A 13,282-nucleotide genomic window follows, 5' to 3' on the forward strand; every position below is an offset into this window, starting at 1 on the left:
CGAAGAGGGCCCGGGGTCCACCGTGAGGGTCTTGCTCCTTGTAGAGACTGGGTAGAGGAGACAGAGAGGACAGTGTAGCAGAGGTCGCCAGGAGAGGACAGTGGGAGGGGGTGTGGGCACCAAGAACCCATAAGATGAAGTCAGAAAGTGGCCACTGGATTCAGCAACATGATCATTGGTGTCCTTGACACCACTTGGTAGAGTGGTGGGGTAGGAGCCAGCTTAGAAGGAGTTGAAGAGGCAATGGGAAGAAGTGAGAAAATAGACAATTACTTTGAGAAGTTTAGCTCTAAAGAGGAATAGAGCATCGGGGTTGTGATTGGAGAGAGGTGTTGGTCCAAGGAGTTCTTTAAGGATGGAAGCTACTAGGACATATTTGATGAATATAGATCCAGGAGCAAGGAAGAAACTGATCATGCAGGAGAAAGATAGGTGCCCTTAGGAGTGAAGAATTCCTCAGAAAAGAAGGGAAACTTGTGATTCTGGCGATGATGGAATAACTAATACCAGGATAGCCCTCTGGATGTAAAGAACTAGAAAACTAGGCAAAATATTTGAAACAATTATTTTGATATTGGACAAGAGGCAGTGCAGGACTGTGATCAGAAGGAAAACAAATGTGGTGACCCCTACAAGCAGCCTGGATTTCTGCCTTTGTGCCTATGAGGCACTTTCCAGATCATGGTGCAAGAAGGGGGCTCCTGAACAGAACCAGTGGTCACAGTTATTAGAGCTAACAAGCCAATAGTGGAGAAAAAATAGAATACCAGAAACATTTGATTAATCCCAAAGAAGTCAGGAACAGAGGAAAAAAGGAACAAAGAACAGATGGGACAACAGAAAACAAATAGCCCAACCATTAAATGTAAATGGATTAAACAGACCAATTAAAAAGCAGAGATGATCAGACTGGTTAAAAAAGTAAGACCAAACCATATGCTGTCTATAAGTCCACTTTAAATATAAACACACCGATAAGCTAAAAGAAAAGAACAGAAAAAGTTCTACCATGAAACAAACTAAGTATAAGGAAGTTGGAGTGGCTATCTTCATACCAGACAAAGCGGACATCAAAAGAAGGAATATTACTAGAGATAAAGAGGGGCATTTCATGATAACAAAAGGTTCAATTTATCAAGAACACATAACAATCCTAAATGTGTATGCACCCAAGGAGAGCTTCAAAATGGATGCAGCAAAATCTGACAGAACCGAAAGACAAATCTACAATTACAGTTGGAGACTGCAATACTTTTCTCTCAGTCTGCCAGAGAGAAGTGGTAGACAGAAAAGTAGCAAGGATACTGAAGATGTGAACACTTCTAAGTAAGTCACTGGTTAAAGAAATAATCACAAGGGAAATTAGAAACATTATGAATTGAATGAAAATGAAAACAGAACATATCCAAATGAGTAGAATGTAGCTAAAGCTGTTCTCAAAGGAAATTGATAGCTTTAAATGCTTATCTTAGAAAAAGCAAGGTTTAAAATAACGATTTAAGGTCACACTTGAAGAATCTGGAAAAAGATGAACAAATTAACCCAAAATAAGTTTTAATACTCCAAAGTAAGTAAAAGAAAGGAAATGATAGGGGACTGGCCTGGTGACATAGTGGTTAAGTTCACGTGTTCTGCTTCAGTGGCCCGGGATTCACCGGTTCAGATCCTGGGTGTGGACCCGCTCACTGCTTATTGGGTCATGCTGAGGTGGCGTCCCACATAGAAGAGCTACAACTCTACAACTATGATATACAACTAGGCACTGGGGCTTTGGGAAGAAAAAAAAAAGAGGAAGATTGGTGACAGATGTTAGCACAGGGCCAATCTTCCTTAAAAAAGGAAAAAAAAAAGAAAGGAAATGATAAAGAGTGGAAATCAATAAACTAGAAAATGGGCAAACAATGGAGAAAATCAATGAAACCAAAACTTGGCTCTTTGAAATGGTCAGTAAAATTGATAAGTCTCTAGGCTGATCAAGATAAAAAAGGAAGGACACAAATGACTAATATCAGGAATGAAAGAGGGGACATCACTACAGATCCTACAGATGTAAAAGGATGGTAAGGGGGTATTATTAACTTTATGCCAACTTAGACAAAATGGGCAAATTCCTTGAAAGACACAAATTACTAAAACTGACACATGAAGAAACAGAAAATCTGAATGGCCTGATATCTAATTAAAGAAATTGAATTTGTAATTAAAAACCTGCCTACAAAGAAAACTCCAGGTGCAGATGGCTTCACTGGTAAATCCATTAAACATTTAAAGAAGTAACACCAAGCACACACGGGACCTGTAAAAACATAAGAGAAGGGAATACTTTCCAACTTATTTTATGAGGCCCTGATACCAAAACCAGATAAAGATATTACCAGAAAACTGCAGATCAATATCCCTCATGAACATAGATGCAAAAATTCTCAAGAGATATTAGCAAATGGAATTCAGCAATATAGAAAAGGATAACACATTATGACCAAGCGCTGTTTTTACCTAAGGAATGCCAAGTTGGTTTAATATTTGAAAATCAATTGATGTGGTTCACTACATTGACAAAATACATCTATGACAATCCTATAGCTAGCATCACACTTAGTGGTAAAAGACAACACTTTGCACCTAAGATTGAGAACAAAGCAAGGATGTCCAGTTTCACTTCTATTCAACATTCGACTCTACAGAGGCCCTAGCAAGTGCAAGAAGGCAAGAAAAAGAACTGAAAGGTATACAGATTAGAAAGGAAGCCGTAAAACTGTCTTTATTTGCAGATGAAATGATTGTGCATGGAGACTATCCCAAGGTATTTTACCAAAAAACTACTAGGGCTAATAAGTGAATTTAAGCAAGGTCAGAGAATGCAAAGCCAATACACAAAGCTCAGTTGTATTTCTATACACTATCAATGATCAATTAGAAAATGAAATCAAGATACCATTTACAATAGCATCAAAACCCATAAAACACATAGGGAAAATTTAACAGCCTGTGAAAGTACTGTTGGGTAGCAGTGCTGTCGCTCTGACAGCAGTATGGTGGCTCACTGGGAGTGGAAACAAGAGCCTCCAGAGGATAGGGGGGAGGGGGCTCTGCTGTTTGGGGTTGGACAGTCAAGAACCCTGAGATGAAAAGCTCTGGAAAAGCTCAAGGCTTTCCGTGCAAAAAAAACTCCACTTGTCCAGCCAGACATCGAAACGTAAGCTTTTATTACTCCAGGACAACTGGGACTTCACCAATGCCTAGCTTCATGGGGCATGTAGTGTGAGTCATGACTGTGGACACGAAATCATTGCAGGCCAGTGTTATAGCCCTGGGCTACCTTCGAAGACACTCAGTTACACGAAACCTGACTTGCTTCTAAAATTGTGAGTCCCTTTTTCTTTTTCTTCCCTCTCTACCTTGTACCCAACTTCCTGCCGTCTTGGGGCGTCTCACTGTCTGGGTAACACAGGGCTTGGGCCTAGCCGAACCTTGGGTAGTAGCCCCTTGGTCACAACCAGTGCCTGAGCCTGTGGCCTCTGGAGCCTGACCTGGCTTGCTGCCCAGCTGTAGCACCTAGTGGTGGCCTGGCTAGCAGGTGGTCACGTTAGGCTAGATCCCAGGTCCCCTGGCTTGATGAGGGGCGCTGCTGGGCTCTCTAGCGTATCTCAGAACTCTCACTTCTAGCTGGTGGACTGAACCATAGGACGGCCACACCTCACTTTTCCAAATTACAAGCAGCTGGGAGGGCCCCAGGCCTCATCTGCTCTGTTCTAGAGTGGCCACTTTCCCCCAGGGCTTCAGCGAAGGGCTAAGGGCTGCTGTTGTAGGCTTGGGCTGTAGACGCCCTGCCCAACTCTCAGGGGAGCAGGCTCCCTGCTCTGTCCCAGTGTACCAGCGGCCCCACTCACCTCTCCTCCCCGGCCTGTGCAGCCAGCAGCCTTTAGACATGCTCTCCCCGCCCCCACAGCCCTCCATAACATCAGCTTTCCTCTCCCCCAAATGCTGGACTGAAGGCAGGCCTTTGAGACGTCCGGCCGTACTGACGGATTCTAGCAGCCAGCCCTGGTGGCTGTGAGCCCCGTCTGTGCCCACACCCCGAGAACAGCAGGGGCCACCACCTGCTCTCCCTGCGAGGATGGGGCCCCCACCCCCAGTGCCCACTGGCTGCCGAGGGTTCACGCGCCATGAGAACTTCTAGCCATGAGAACTTTGACTTCCGGGTTTGGGGGATCTGCTCAAGTGAACGGATCAGCTCTGAAATTCATCACTCTCTTCGGGCCTCTGCCTGTTTTGGTGTTCTAGGCCCGAGCCTGCAGAAGGAACAGGAAATGCCGGTTAGCAAACGGGGGAGGCTAAGGGCTCCCAGATCAAGGGCTGGGCCAGGCTTCCTCCTCAGCTCCCAGGGCACTTGCTGGAACTAGGGGTTTCTATTCTTAAGCAGCACTTCTTCATCTGGAATGGAAAATGCCTGCTGGGGCTTTGTCAGTGTTAGAAGCATGGGGGGCGGTGCTGGCTCCCCCAGGCTAAGGGAAGGTGCTGTTGTCAGAAGGTGAGGGAGCCAGGACAGGGCCTGGCCCAGAATATACAACTTTCCAAGGGAGGAGTCGGGGGCAGGCTGGGCCTCTATAGCCATCGTTAGAGGGGGTGGCCTGCCTTTGCGCTGTGCCACACCCTTGGAGAGCAGGGGCCTCGTCCATGCACGATCAGAACAAACACTCTGCTGTTTGGAGCTGGCATGAGGAGCCGTGCCTGGGCGCCCCCGGTCGCCGGCCATCCAGCTGCGGAGTGCACACTGGGCAGCCAGGGCCCCTCTGGGATCCAAGCCCCGTCACCTGCAGTCTCTAGCCCCAGTGGGGGCCTGTCCCGGGGGTACCTGGGAGGGAGCTTGACGAAAGCAGCTGCAGGCTGTCCAGGACCCCGTCCTCGTACAATGCCAGCTTCTGCACCATCTTCTGTCGGGCTGGGTTGATGACAATCTGCGGTGGCGGTGATGACACCGAGCTGCCCAGGAGTGATCCTGGGGTAGAGAGAGCGCCCTCTTAGTTGCAGGGGCCACTGTCCCTGGGAACTCCTCGCTGACATCTCCAGCCTTACAAGTCCTGGCCCCCAGCCTAGCTCCCCGCCCCTTCGAGACAGAAGTCCTTAGTGCCCTCTCTGAGGACAGGGCTCGGAAGGGGCTGCACCGTGGCCCTGGCTCCCAGCTATGCCAGGAGCCTGGTCCTAGACAGAGCCTTCCTTGTTCCCAGCTTTCAGGAAGTGAGCTCCTGGCCTTTTCCCACCCACCTAGAGGGCACAGCCTGGGGAGATGAGACAGCACTGGACTGTCCCCCTTTCCAAGGCTGGGCAGGTTGCCTGCCCCAAGACATGGCCCGGAGCTTGCTAAGGATAGAGTGAGCTTAACAGCAGGCCCCAGTTCTCTCCTCCCAGAAGGCCGGGGGCGGGGAGTATGGGGACTGTTGCCAAAGGAGGCCCCTGGTCCCTGTTCTGGGCACCTGTGCCCAGCTACCTTCCACAGCTGTAGGCCGGGGACCCAGGCCGCTCCCCCAGCTTGACTCTCGGGCAGCGCCCCCTTGAGTATAGCCAGCCTGCCCGAGGGGTGCTGGGGCGCACGCAGCAGCCCCTTGCCCAGGGCTGCCTGGCAGGGCTGGGCCTGGTGGGCAACTCGGGGTCAGGTGCCAGGAATGCAGGGCAGCAGACAGGCCAGACACACTCTCGTCACTCTCCACGGGCTGGTTGGGGCCTTTCTGGAGCCACTCTGTAGCCTGGGCCAGGGCTCCTGAGGGCACTGCCAGGGGCTGCCTCAGGCTGGCACCACTTGGGGCACTGCTGCTGGTGGACACGTAGGAGTTCTCCTGTGGGGAAGAGGGGCTGTGGCTGGCAGCCTCTGGCTCCAGGGACAGCCCTGTCACTGCCACCTGCAGCTTCTCCAGCCTCTCGTACACCTGCGAGTAGAGAGGGGCTGTCAGGGCAAGTGGCCCAGGTGGGGCTCTCCCCAGCTCCCAAGTGGGCGGGGCTTAGCCACAAAGACCAGTTACAGCCCTCACAGGGCTGCTCCAGGTCATCCGTGATCTGCCTCAGGGCTCGGACTGCCACCCTAGGCCCTGTGCAGCTGCTCTGGGAGCTGCGGGGACCACTAAGCTGGAACACTCTGCAGCTGGGAAAGCTCTAGCCCTGGGGCCGGCCCGGTGTCGCAAGCGGTTAAGTGCACGTGCTCCGCTGCGGAGGCCCGGGGTTCGCTGGTTCGGATCCCAGGTGCGCACCGACGCACCACTTGTCAAGCCATGCTGTGGCGGCATCCCATATAAAATGGAGGAAGATGGGCATGGATGTTAGTCCAGGGCCAGTCTTCTTCAGCAAAAAGAGGAGGATTGGCAGATGTTAGCACAGGGCTGATCTTCCTCCCAAGAAAAAAGAAAGCTCTAGCCCTTGCCCCTTTGTCCCTGTCACAGGGAGTGCTGAGTCACGGCCACCAAAGCTAAGAACTGAGAGTGGCTTCTTTCTGTCTTCTAGAAAGCAAATCTCACTGCCCTGCTGCCCTCAAATGAGGCTTCTCCATTCTCAACTGTCAGAGGGGAAGAGGTGGGAGTCAGGGAAGCCACAGAAAAAGGCAGGTGCAGTGGTGCAGTGCACCCAGAAGGGGGCGCAGTAAAAGCCTTTTGCCTTTCTCTACATATCAGGTGGGGTTCAGTGGAGCTCTGGCCACCCCAAACAAAACCGAAGGGCAAGTGAGGTATGTTTGGAGACTCTGTCTCTAGAAAGAAGTCTGGCAGGCACTGTGGCTCACTACAGGGCAGTGCCAGGAATGCAGAGTCCCCAGCAGGCCACTGTCCCCCATAGGTAGCCAGTGTCTCAACTGTTTCCCCACAACAGGGCTACCTGGGTCATGGGGGGTCTCCTCTTGGCCCGGCGGTGCAGGCAGCAGCAAGCCAGCTGGCCCAGGGCCAGACCCAGCTTGGGTGGGCATGGCCCAGGCCTGGGATCCAGGTGCTTCTTGTAGATCTGGGTGGCGACTGGAGCAGCCCAGGTGTCTGTGGCCAGACCTCCTTGGAGCGTGGTCTGGGTGCTTTTCACGGCCACTCCAGCCTCCTCGGCCTCTTCTTCAACCAGGTCTTTCTGTGGGACAGATACTGTGAGCATGGCCATGGGGAGCTGAAGCCACACTCCCCAGGCCCTTGGCACTGACTCCTGTGGTCTTTCTTCGGATGTATTAAGCACCGAATGTGTACCCAGCACAGCCCCAGGCCGTAAGGATACAACGACAAACAGAACACCCTGGGCCCGCCTTCACAGAGCTGACTTCCTGGTGGGGAGAAACGCCAATGAGCCTATAAACCAATGGAGAACTGCGCCGGAGAGGCCCACGGGGTTTTGACCAGGGCCTGAGCAAGTGGCACTTGAGCTGGGATCTGAAGGCATGACCTAGCCGGAGAGGGCAGAGCCAAGAAGAGGAGTACCCCACGAAGAAGCACCCTGGGGAGAAATGGGACTGGAGACCATCTTGAGTTCTGAGATGGGAAGGACCAGGAGGAAGCACCTGGGTTGGGGGTGACCTTTCAGGTAGAGGGAAAGGCTCCTACAAAGGCCCTGGGGCAGGCAGCAGAGAGCCAGCCAGTCTGGAGGGCAGGGTGAAGGCTAGTGGTGGCGGGACCTGGGCAGTTGTGGGGTCAGGCCATGTTAACGGATCGGGCCTTCACCCCAAGCAGAGTGGGAAGGCAAAGGGGCTTCCATGATCTCTTCGGCCGTGGCACAAAAACCAAATAGAAAGGGTACAAAGAAGACCAAAGAAAGACTCCTGAGGAGTCTGGTGTGCTGCTCTGGGACAGCAATGACCACATGGAGAGCAGCCCGAGCTGGTGTCAGCTCTAGAGATGGCGCCAACAGGACGTGCTGACGGATGGGGAAGGTGAAGGAAGGAGGGCTCCCGGGTTCTGGCCCAGATCAGCTGAAGCCCGGTAATGGACGGAAACAGCCCCAAGCCAAGAGCAGAAGCAGCGGGAGGTATACCCGTTTGTAAACCGTGAAGAGCAAACACTGACAGAGGACGTTTCGGGCCCCAGGAAGTGGCTGAGCGCTGCAAGTGTCTGAAGTCTGTTTGCATATGGGGAAACAGGCCCAGCGAGGAGCAGGAATTTGCTCCAATACCACCTTCGAGCTGGGACTAGACACCAGGTCTCCTGGCCCCGGCTCAGCCCACGGTGAGGCAGACAGGAACCAAGGAGTAAGGGGTGGGAGCCGCTCAGACCTGCCCCCACAACATGGAGCGTTCGTCTGTAGCTTGCCTGGTGGGGCCCAGGGAAGGCTTCCCAAAGCCTGCCTGATTCTCTGCCACAGCTTCTCCCAGGACTCTATGTTCTGTTTTCCACTGCAGCTTCTGCTCCCAGCACACTGGGACTGCCCTGCTGGGACACTCCCGCCCCTGCCCCCAGCCCAGGTGAGGTCTGGAAAGGCCCATGGCATCTGCAGAAGAAAGACAGGTTTCTCCTCGGCAAGGTAAAGGAAGCTGTTTGGGGCCTGCCTACTTTCAAAGATGAGTCAGCAGGAGCACAGGCTGGCTTCTATGGGGTGCTGTGTTCCAGATCATTCCAACCTCCAGGACTGCACCTGTTGGTTGTCAGAAGTAGCGCCTCCCTGCCTCCCTCTCTTTCTCCCTTCCTCTCTCCCTCCCTGCCCTGCCTCAGGAGGCTCACCAGATACTTGGTCCTGGCACCATGCATCCTCACAGCTCTCTGGCCAACCAGGGTCTCCAGCACTACCTGGAGAGAGAGCAGGATGCAGAGCGTAGCAGTGGCTTCTGGCCTAGTGCTGCCCCAGGCCTTGGTGGGGCAGGCAGCGTGCAGAGGGGCTTATGGGGCAGACGGGGCAGCCCAGCCCAAAGAGGCTACTAAGGCATAGATTACGGCTGACGGGCACAGCCCTTGGATAGGTAAATGAGGACTGCCGCCCAGCAAGCACAGAGCCACATGTGGGACTGAAGCTTCGGTGCTTTGGAGGGCCCACTTGAAGAACAAGAACACGTAATGACAGGGCCGGCCCCGCGGCTTAGTGGTTAAGTGCGCGCACTCTGCTACTGGCGGCCCGGGTTCGGATCCTGGGCGCGCACCGACGCACCGCTCCTCCGGCCATGCTGAGGCCGTGTCCCACATGCAGCAACTAGAAAGATGTGCAACTGTGACATACAACTATCTACTGGGGCTTTGGGGAAAAAAAGGAGGAGGATTGGCAATAGATGTTAGCTCAGAGCCGGTCTTCCTCAGCAAAAAGAGGAGGATTAGCATGGATGTTAGCTCAGGGCTGATCTTCCTCACAAAATAAAGAAAGAAAGAAAAAGAAAGAAAGAAAGAAAGAACATGTAATGACAAATGTGAAACGTGCAGGGCCAAGAAAGGGTCCTGCGCCAGGGAGGGAGGGAGGGAGGGGCTCTGGAGCTGCAGCTCCATTAGCTTCCTGCTGGGTTGGCCTCTGGCCCAAACACGGAATTCTCCAGGCCCTCCTGCCTTTGCCTGGCTGCAGCTTCTCCCAAGCCAGCAGAGGGTCCGGCGGCTCACCACGCCAAAGCTGAAGGTATCAGTGTCCACGGCCAGCCTCCCGGTCTTGACATACTCCTCGGGCAGGTAGGCCAGGGTGCCACGCACAGTCCGCGTCCGGGCCACGGTGCTGCTCTGGCCGGGGTTGGCCACTGCAAAACGGCTGAGACGGGCCAGGCCAAAGTCTCCCAGTTTGGGCATCAGTCTCTCATCCAGAAGGACATTAGAACTTGGGGACGGAAGGGAGTGGTGTCAGCCTGGCCCTGGCCTTGGCTAGCTCTGTCCCCAACACCTGACTGGCCCTGATGAAATCGGACTGGGGCCACGAACCTGCACCTTCCCCAGAGAAGGCGGCTGGCGCTGTCCAAGCTTCCAGCTCCCTGGGGGGCTCTGAGCCAGCAGTAGCCAGGGCACTCTCACACAGTTCGGCCCCTGCTCATTGATGGGGCCCATCTTTGGCCTCTGCTTCTACACCTGTCCCATGCCAGGTACTCAGTGACCTGGGGCCCCCAACTCTGATGTCCCCCACCTCAGCCTCGAGCAGGAGAGGGTAGGCCTATTCTCATGGGGGTCACTCAGGACGGGGCTCCTTGGGACCAGACACCAGGCCTTGGCAAACAGGCGCCTCTGCTCCCTGCCGGCAGAAGGTTTGGGAACATCATCCCCTTGCCGTAGACTCTGCTCCTGCAGTTCTCAGGGGCCCCAGGGGCCTGGCTATGGCCCCTCCTCACCTCTTGACGTCTCCATGGATGAGGCTGGGGCTGTCCTGATGTAAAAACTGAATTGCCCGAGCCGTGCCCAGAAGGATGTCCAGTCGCTGAGGCCAGGAGAGAGGGGGGCAGGCCTGGGTCTGGAGTGGCAGAGGGAGCAAGGGGCACAGGGGAGGCTGGGGGGCCACCGTTCCTTGACCCCCAACCCTCCCTCTACCTGTCACCACGGGGTCTGGACAAGCCACTTCACTCTCTTGGCCTCAGTTTCCCCTTCTGGAAAATGAGGAATAAAATCTCCATGAGCTACTTCATAAGAGGGTCGAGACTGAGCCATTCTGATGCTTTGTAAAGCATGCCGAGGGAATGTACTTTCAGGAGCCATCACAGAATTTGGCAGTCCTGAATTCCTGGAGTCCATTCATTGGTCCCGGGGCGATCAGGATGTCATGGGAGGCTTTCTCCCCACCTCCCCCAACACAGTGTGCTTATCCTGAGCGCTTAAACACGAGGGCAAGGACGCTCTTGCCCCGTGTCTTGTGCACGCTTCAATAGACAGGGCCCAGTTGCTGCTGCCCACTGGCCCCTTTTCTCCAAGGCGATGATGACAAGAGCCTCCAGCTACTCTGCTTGCAAAGGGGAGAAGTTGTTGGAGTCAGGCTACTCTGAGTCAATAACCCCCTTTTTAGAGGCACCATGGCCCTGCCTCTTGGGCACGCAGGAACAGCAAGGGAGAGGCCATGGGAAAGAGTTCCAGGGAAAACAGTGACCCACTTGGGCCAAACCCTGAGCCCAGGCCCTGCCTGTTGGTGGGACCTACTCACACAGGCTGAAAGCCCAGTCCCCGTGCCCTGCTTCGCCTAGGTGCCAAGAGTGCTGTGGGTCCAGGGAAGCGTGCCACGCCAGGTAAGGCTACCTGGAAGTGGAGGCGGTCTTCCAGGGAGCCGTTGGGCAGGAAGCCATAGACAAGGCAGTAGAAGCCACTCTGAGCACAGTAGCCAGCAAAGTCAACGATGTTTGGGTGACGAAACCTGCTTGAAAAAGTGGGGCCTGAGCCCTCTGGCGCCCAGCCTCCACCACACCTTCCATTTGGCCATTGTGGGGGTGGGTAGTCCCTGGTGGTTCCTCAGCTAGGCTGGGTGTGGCAGGCTTTGGGGGCCTGAGGGAGCCAGGTCCTGTGGTGTGTGGTCCTGGATGCCAGTGGGGCCCTGGTGTGGCTCTCCCTCTGCCCCCAGCCAGGAAGGATGCCCCAGGCTCACCGTGACAGCTGCTCTACTTCGGTCAGGAAGCTCTGCTTCACGGTGGTCCACTCCAGGTCTGCCTCCTGCAGCCCCCAGGGAAAACCGTAGGGGAGCGGCATGAGACTCTCACAGCCAAGGATTGATGGCCACACCCACGGCCATCTGTCCTGGGCCCAGAACAACCAAGGGACTGGGGACCCTGACCCGGGGAATCAAAGGGCTGAAGGAGCTGCATGGGGAAGCAGTGGGGGAGGACCAGAAAAGTGTGGGTCTGTTGCTGGCCCTCCAGGGCCTTTGTTGAGATGCTCCACCCACCTCCTTCAGCCTCTTCACAGCGTACACCGTGTTCCTCATCACAGCCCGGTACACACACCCAAAGCCACCCTCCCCGATCTTCAGCTCTTCTGAGAAGTTGTGAGTGCCCTGGGAAATCTCATGGAGGGGCCAGCAGAACGGAGAGGGGTGGGCCCCCTGCAGGAGGAACACCTGGCTGTCTGGGCTCGGCTGTGGGAAGAGACTCCAGATCAGGTGAGGACCTGTCTCCTCCCCTGGGTCCCTGCCACAAGCAACCCCACCCCCTCGCCAGCTGCCTCAGCTGGGCTGGTTGGGGATCCTAGATGTACCAAAGGCTAGGTTTCTTGCTCCTTCTCTGGAACCTTTCCCAGGGGCAGGACCCACCTACCTTGGTAGAGGAAGGGGCTGGAGATGGTGGTGGTGGCCGGAGGGCAGCAGGGCTTGGGACAGGGCCAAGTTCAGACCCAGAATGGGTCTGGGAGCCTGGAAAAGCTTCATAAAGACACCAGTGAGTGGCAGGCAGAGACCGGTGGCAGAGTGTTCAGCCGTGGCCATGGTCAAGGTGGCCATTTCCTCAGGTCCATCAAGCCCAACACCCGGGCCCTCTTACCTGGGGAGGGGAGGGTGGAGGCTGACGACTGCAACTTCCGGGGGCTGGGAGCCTCAGCCTCAGAGGGTGCAGCGATGCTGCTGGGCTTCAGGGCGGTGGTGCTGGGGGGCAGGTGGGGGGCGGGAGGGTGCCCTGGGACGCCAAGGAAGGAAAGGACGGTTAGGCCCAGGCGGGGGGAGGAGCCCCATGGGAGGCCCAGGGCGGCCCTCAGCCAGGGGGTCCCGGTGCTGCGTGCTCACAGGCCGTGATGATGTCCCGAGCCCGGAGCAACTGCAGGTGCGTGAGGATGCGCACGAGGTCGGCCACGCGGGCGTTGCGGTTGATCCAGGGCCACAGGACGCTGGCCGTGCGCTGCTCGGAGCGCTCACACAGCCGCAGCTCGGTCTGGTCGCGCACGATCAGGGCGGCTGCGGGGTGGGGGGCGTCAGGCCTGGGGGCCCGGGGCCCGAGCGCCCCCCGTCCCGCCCTCGCCGGCCCGCCGCCACCCACCGAACTGGCACCAGTCGGCGGGCTCCAGGGCGTCCATCACTTTGTAGAAGCGGCACATGACCCAGGGCGGCACCTCGTACAAGAAGTGCTGGCCGCCGGGGACCGCGGGGTCCCCTGGGCCCGGCCCCCCGGCCATGGCCGCCGCCGCCGGGCCAGGGCCTCTTGGGGCCTCTCGGGGCGGCGGCGGGCGCGGGCCTCGGCCCCGGTCCGCGGACACTGACTCACTTCCCCTTTAAGCCGGCCTCGTGCGACGCCCGGCGAGGCGGAAGGGGCGGTGCCCGGGCCCGCCGCCATCTTGTCCGCCGCGGCCGCGGCCGCCGCGAGCCTCGGCCACACGGGGGCGCCGCGCGCTGTCCCTCCCCGAGAAGGCAGCGCCGCTGGGCCCGGCGAGGCGGGCGCGGCGGGCTTCCAGGAGGAGGGCCCGTCCGAGTGGGG

General features: G+C 56.1%; 1 protein-coding gene across 1 annotated transcript; it reads right to left on the minus strand.

The window, feature by feature from the left end:
- Positions 1 to 3,189: 3,189 nt before the first annotated feature.
- Positions 3,190 to 13,000, minus strand: IRAK1 (interleukin 1 receptor associated kinase 1). The gene is made up of 14 exons (XM_058535001.1): positions 12,848 to 13,000; positions 12,598 to 12,765; positions 12,359 to 12,490; positions 12,137 to 12,240; positions 11,770 to 11,958; positions 11,473 to 11,537; positions 11,130 to 11,244; positions 10,238 to 10,356; positions 9,528 to 9,735; positions 8,670 to 8,735; positions 6,859 to 7,095; positions 5,489 to 5,924; positions 4,856 to 4,999; positions 3,190 to 4,292 (listed from the first exon to the last, which is right to left on the minus strand). The coding sequence occupies exons 1-14, from the start codon at positions 12,981 to 12,983 to the stop codon at positions 4,231 to 4,233; spliced, it is 2,181 nt and encodes a 726-aa protein (XP_058390984.1). The 5' UTR covers positions 12,984 to 13,000; the 3' UTR covers positions 3,190 to 4,230.
- Positions 13,001 to 13,282: the final 282 nt, after the last annotated feature.

This window comes from Diceros bicornis, chromosome X (genome assembly GCF_020826845.1).
Source record: "Diceros bicornis minor isolate mBicDic1 chromosome X, mDicBic1.mat.cur, whole genome shotgun sequence".
In the NCBI taxonomy this organism is placed as follows: domain Eukaryota; kingdom Metazoa; phylum Chordata; class Mammalia; order Perissodactyla; family Rhinocerotidae; genus Diceros; species Diceros bicornis.

What these genes read in the sequence shown, in the direction of transcription:
- IRAK1 (XM_058535001.1), bottom strand. Translation starts at nt 12,983, where the DNA reads ATGGCCGGGGGGCCGGGCCCAGGGGACCCCGCGGTCCCCGGCGGCCAG. An exon ending in ATCCATGGAGACGTCAAGAG is followed by an intron (nt 9,736 to 10,237) that starts GTGAGGAGGGGC and finishes TCCGTCCCCAAG; the next exon opens with TTCTAATGTCCTTCTGGATG. An exon ending in ATACCTTCAGCTTTGGCGTG is followed by an intron (nt 8,736 to 9,527) that starts GTGAGCCGCCGG and finishes CTCTCTCTCCAG; the next exon opens with GTAGTGCTGGAGACCCTGGT.